The 6000-nt window shown below is 44.0% G+C and overlaps 1 protein-coding gene across 1 annotated transcript in view; it reads left to right on the top strand.

Moving 5' to 3' along the window:
- Positions 1–3905: 3905 nt before the first annotated feature.
- Positions 3906–6000, top strand: part of MAEA (macrophage erythroblast attacher, E3 ubiquitin ligase) — a 48008-nt gene continuing 45913 nt past the window's right edge. Inside the window, exon 1 of the mRNA XM_072406585.1 lies at positions 3906–4189. Coding sequence (XP_072262686.1) covers positions 4121–4189 — 69 coding nt within the window. The 5' untranslated portion in view covers positions 3906–4120. The remainder of the gene's footprint in view (positions 4190–6000) is intronic.

Below are 6000 nucleotides of genomic sequence, written 5' to 3'. Positions count from 1 at the left end.
CAGCACTTTTTGCCATTCACATTGGCACTCATATTGGCTAGTGGTTATTTGGGAGCGCTCCCTGCTGTTATATACCAAATATTGATTAGAGTCACTTTATGTTTAGTAAATCAGTTTCAGATGTAATGTTTTTTATTGAATCTAACATCTAATCTATACAAATATCTTGAAATGAATAACCACCTTAACACAATCTCTCTGATTGATAGGCAAAACCATATCCAAGCATGACATGACGGTGAAGCCGTCTTTGTCTGCTAAGATCACATTGAGATTGGCAGAGCAGACAGAGAGTTCTGAAATATGTGTTTTCCCTCGATTTTATACCATTTTCTGGATGAATAATTGATGATGTTAGACATCCTCTTTATTACCTATTCCGCTACCTAACCACCTGATATTTCCCACCGTTACTCCTCTCAGTCCTGTTTATAATGAGGACGTTAAGCGTTCGTAGTTAGACAACATATTTCCCCGCTTGATAATAAAACTGATGAATTAATGCCGATCATGATTTACATGGCAATAATCCCGTATTACGGTAGAGAAACAGTGGCGCACCTCTGGCAGGAGAGGGGTTAAGGGAAGAGATCCATGCTCATTGTAATACAATTAGGGATTAGCCTTCTCATCAGGGATATGTTGTCTTCTACCTTACTATTAGATGTGTCACATTCAGCTGGATTGCCTTTGTTTAGGGGAAGCAAAATGGTATCTGGCTAATGTTATTCTTTAATCAAAGGTTATTTAAAAATTGAAAATGTGTAGATGTATTTATTTATTTGTAATAAACCTTTATGTCATTAAACATTTAATAGGATAAGTGAATTTAGGAGATAGCCCAAAATGTGTTGCCATGTCCACAGCAGCGGCATCTCTAATCATGTCCATGGTCGCATTTTGATCACTCATCAGTCCAGTTGCTTTTATTAAAAAAAATGATTCTTAAGGTGGGCATTTCATTTGTTTTAAAAATGAATTGTTGGCATATACTGTATTAATATATATAAAAAAGTTGTGCATACTGTTATCATAAAGCAGTCCATGAGTTCTAGTGACTATGCCTAGGCTGAAATGATATCATCAGCCTGCTGCAGGCAGGTGTAGGATTTTCTCAGTTTTGTCCCTTGCAGTGATTAGATCGCAACATTGCAACTTTGTAAAAAGTGTTTGTTTAGACTTGCGGTGAAGTTGCAGTATTGCTTTCTCAGAGTCCTAAGGGCAGGTTCAGATTTGTCCTGGAATTGAGCGATCCCATCCAGCTTGGTCACTTGCACAAATGATCAATACTTCCTTGATATTGATCATTTACACCAGTTACACAAGCATTTACCTGTGCATGGCCATCCTAAATGATCGATATTTCCTTGATATTTATTGTTTACACCGGTCAAATATCTAATCACCAGTGCGTAGCAATACTAAATGATCAATACTTCCTTAATATTCACCATTTACACCAGTTACACACCCATTTACCTATGCATGGCCACCCTAAAGAATTGATATTTACTTGATATTTTTTGTTTACACCGGTCACACACCCATTTACCAGTGTATTACCATACTAAATGATCAATATTTCCTTGATATTGATCGTTTACACCGGTCAAGCACCCATCAACCAGTGCATGGCCACCCCAGCATATAAAGTGTCACAGGTGTGATAAAGTTTAAATTTCTTCACAGCAATTAGGTAACATGAGGAAGTTATGGAAGGCGGGAAACTGCACAGTACGGGTACCAGTTACTGCACCCCTATTCATTTTCTACCCCATGGGGCTACCATGGGGAGAAACTACATTTAGTGTCTCTCCAAGGAAGTGGTTCACTGGGATGAGGAAGCGGTAAGCACAAGGTCTTAGCTTACATAGCCTAAATGACTGCTTCATGTGAAATGCTTGTAGCGCTCAACTCTTTACGAATGCTGGTTTGTATACGAGTACCTTCTGATGGGTAGACTATAGAAACTCAGAAAGGCATTACTGTATTTTTGAATCACTATTATAAAATTCTGAAAGAAGAGAGATCACGGGTGTGACTCAAGCAGACAAACCTCCATTACGATTGCCAATATTTGAGAGAATTTAGCCCCATGACCCTAGTCCTGGATCTAAAACTCCTGCAAGATCCAATTGTAATGGTTTTATTTCCTAGCCACAGGCTATATGGGCATCCAATGTTTTCATGACAGGCTGCCCTGATCTCTGACCCCATCATCATGTCATGGCTCCAGGAAGTTCACCCTTAGCACTCAATTTTTTAACACTTTTAAAACTACTCATCCAAAAAGGCAACATAATAATTGCAGCAGAGCAGTAACTAGTTGTTGCCCATACCCACACGGGCAATACCTATTAAACAACGGGCATCCAACCATTACTACCCCATGTAGAACTATAGATCAAGAACTATATAGAAACCCTGGACTTAACCTTTAAACACATAAAGTGACCCCGTCTCAATAAAAAGGGGCTACGCACTACAAGTAGTTGATCGGGAATGAACGTAGGAGGTGGTGGGTGGCACCTAATATACACAGCAGCTAAACTGCAAAGGTGTAAACTGGTCCTTAGCATGCAAGTCCATTTTAAGGGGCCCATTCACACATATGTGATGCTATGAGTCCAATGCACCAATAAATTCAAAAACTTTCAGTCGCTTCAAAAATACTGACTCTGGAGGCAGCCTGGTAGCGTTTTCACAGGGAGGTCAGCAATGGCATTGGATGTGTGTGCTGAATATGCTGCCGCAACTTGTGTTGTATTGGCCTTTATTACGGGTTCCCATGGATGAAGGCTAAACAAGCAAGTTCCCAGCAACCACCCCAGCCTAAGAGCATCAGGGGCTTATTGAGAGCGTGAGACCCATCATGAAGGCGTTCACAAGCTGGCCATTGGCACAGAACCCCTACACCTTCCTATGCACCAGGACCCTCTGAACACATGGGCGTATGCACATGACCACATTACCTAGACGACAGGGGCATCTACCTGCCTAGTAACCTATGAGGGGCAGGCAGGGCAAACAATGACATAGAATACAGATATATATTATAACTATTGCTAGAAATAGTAACATCGTGCCGAGGAAACTGGAGAATAGGTGACCCAAAGGCCCCTGAAAAATACCTGAATTGCCGGCCAAAAGCCAGAGTTCCCATCTTGCTGACTGGGAAAAACAGAATGCACTGCTCTGGTGTGTTAATAAAATTGTCAATTGTTTTGCACTTTATTTGGCTTGTTAGGATACATTTGCAACCAATTCATTTTTAATGGTCAACCTTTATGCAAGGCCCAAAACATGCAACACAACGCGTTTTAACCCACAATGAAAAAGTAAATGACCCCAGTAAAAATAATGGCAGTATTTTTAACCTTTTATAAAATAAATATTATTTGTGTTTTATTTAGTAGTATTTTGTGCTTTCATCACTTCATTCATGATGCTTTAGGTATGATAAAGGGTTTTGTTTTACTTAGTGCCCGCCCACTCGTCTTTTCCCAAATATTATTCCACGCTACATGTTAAACAAATAACTTCACTATTGGTGCTAATAGCGTCAATCAAACACTGAACGGCACACTGATTCGTTGCTCACACCTTCAACATTCCATCCGGTCCCTCCCCTCCTCGTGTGTCACAAGAAAGTAGGCGGGTCTTTTATCTATCGGCAGCATCTGTTGGTTACAGAAAATTCCTGTACAGAGGTCCCGTGATAAGCCATTGGCTCAGCCAGTCTAACCTGACCGCCCACTTTCATTGTTACGTCACTAGATGATTTTTGTCTGTCCGGGGGTGTGTCAGGATTGGGCAGCGACTTGGAATGGGATACGGCGATTGGCTGAAAGAGTTGTCCATCATCTATAGGTAGGCGGTGCTGGAAGTAGGCGAGCTGTTGGAGCAGCCTCTGAGCATTAATTGTTTTTGCTGCTGAGCTGTCAGTTGAATTGCTGTCCTTTCTACGCCCGCCCTGTGTATTTTTTATACGAATAATCTTTATTTTTTTTGAATGATTATTGGTGCTCTTCCTGGATGAACAATATTACCCAGAATGCACAGCACTGTGGGCATGTAGCTGCCAGCTAGTGTTGTCAACCCTCCCCCCTCTGTATCCAAGATGGCGGTCCAGGAATCAGCTGCTCAGCTCTCAATGGCTCTGAAGGTTCAGGAGTACCCAACGTTAAAGGTGTGTCACGTGTGCAGTGCCAGGGAGGAGTGCTGAGGGGACACACATTGCCCCTGTGCGGAGTGCAGCCTCTGTTTGTTTATTATTAATATATGAGATGCCCTCTACAGGGGGTGGCACAGCATGGCAGAGGGCTGCCCCATACACAGGTATCTATGGAGGTGATAGTGCCTATAGGAGGACTGGGGGGGGCTGGTACCTTCATATGACAGGGTGCTGCCCAATTCTGGGCAAGTATGGCATCTATAGGGAGCTGCCCCTTACTGGGCAAGTATGGCATCTATGAGGGTGCTGCCCCTTACTGGTGGAGTGTGACATCTATGGGGTGCTGCCCCTTACTGGTGGAGTGTGCCATCTATGGGGGTGCTGCCCCTTACTGGTGGAGTGTGCCATCTATGGGGGGCTGCCCCTTACTGGTGGAGTGTGGCATCTATGGGGGTGCTGCCCCTTACTGGTGGAGTGTGCCATCTATGGGGGGCTGCCCCTTACTGGTGGAGTGTGGCATCTATGGGGAGCTGCCCCTTATTGGTGGAGTGTGACATCTATGGGGAGCTGCCCCTTATTGGTGGAAGGAGGCATCTATGGGGTGCTGCCCCTTACTGGTGGATGCTGCCCCTTACTGGTGGAAGGAGGCATCTATGGGGGTGCTGCCCCTTACTGGTGGAGTGTGGCATCTGTGGGGCTGAAGCCCCATATAAGAAAGTGCTGCCCCTTACTGGTGTTGTCTAGGATCTTTAAGGTGATACTGCTGGTGCTGCCTCTTTCTGGGGGATTGTGCCAACTGTAGAGGGTGTTGCCTTCTTAAAAGAAGGTGCTGGTACCTTTACTGTAAAGTATGGCACCAATGGGAGTTACTCCCCATATATAATTAGGTGGAGCCCCTATCACATTTTTAGGTGGGTGGCATGCCATGTAATAGGGTTCTGCCTCATTGTGGTTGGGTGTGGCATCTTTTGGGGGGACGTCGCCTGATGAAAATAGCACACCACCCCTTTTTGGTGCAGTAAGTATGTAGTAGGGTTTGTTGCCTTCTTACAAAATGACGCTGCTTCTGGTGGAATTCAGCATCTGCAAGGGGGCACCTTCTTGTGCTGCCCCTTCCACGTTGGCCATGGCATCGATAAAGGTTGCCACCTAAATTGTGGCATCTGTGGGAGTAATACAACAGAGTGCTACCTCCTTCTAGTGTAGAATGGCAACTCTAGGGGGCAACTCTAGGGGGCATCACCCCTTATTATAGGGGTTTGTCCCATTCTGGTGTTGTAGGACCACTGTACGGGGCGGCATCCATCCTATCAGCATGCTGTTGCAGGTATATGGCTCTTGCACTGGGTGGCATCTTTTGTAACTGGGTGCTACCCCAATTTTGGTAGCTCATGGCACCAGCAAGGGGCAGCACCTTTTCTAAATTGGGTATTTTCCCAATTTTGGTGCCTATGGTATCTGTAAATGGTGGATCCCCTTGAAATTGGTGCTACCATGTTTTTGGTGGAGCATGGTAGCTGTACAGTTGGCACTCTTTATAGCAGTACAATGTTTCTTTCAGTTATAGTATGGCACATATAGTAGGCAAAAACCGAAAATACTGCCTCGTTTTATGTAGGGCATGGCATTTGTTCGATTCTGCCACCTACTGGAAGCATACTGCCTATTCTGAGTGTGCAGTCTATAGGGTGCTTCTCTTGTGATTGTTCATGTGACTGATAATAGGGTGCAGTTTTCTAGTGGTGTATACAAAAAGGAACCCACATATATAAGGCTAGTGCCACTTTACTGCAAAGTCTGGTGTTTATTTGGTTGGCACCTTTTTT

Source organism: Pyxicephalus adspersus, chromosome 3 (assembly GCF_032062135.1).
Source record: "Pyxicephalus adspersus chromosome 3, UCB_Pads_2.0, whole genome shotgun sequence".
In the NCBI taxonomy this organism is placed as follows: Eukaryota; Metazoa; Chordata; class Amphibia; order Anura; family Pyxicephalidae; genus Pyxicephalus; species Pyxicephalus adspersus.
This window is presented reverse-complemented; position numbering and strand designations above follow the sequence as displayed.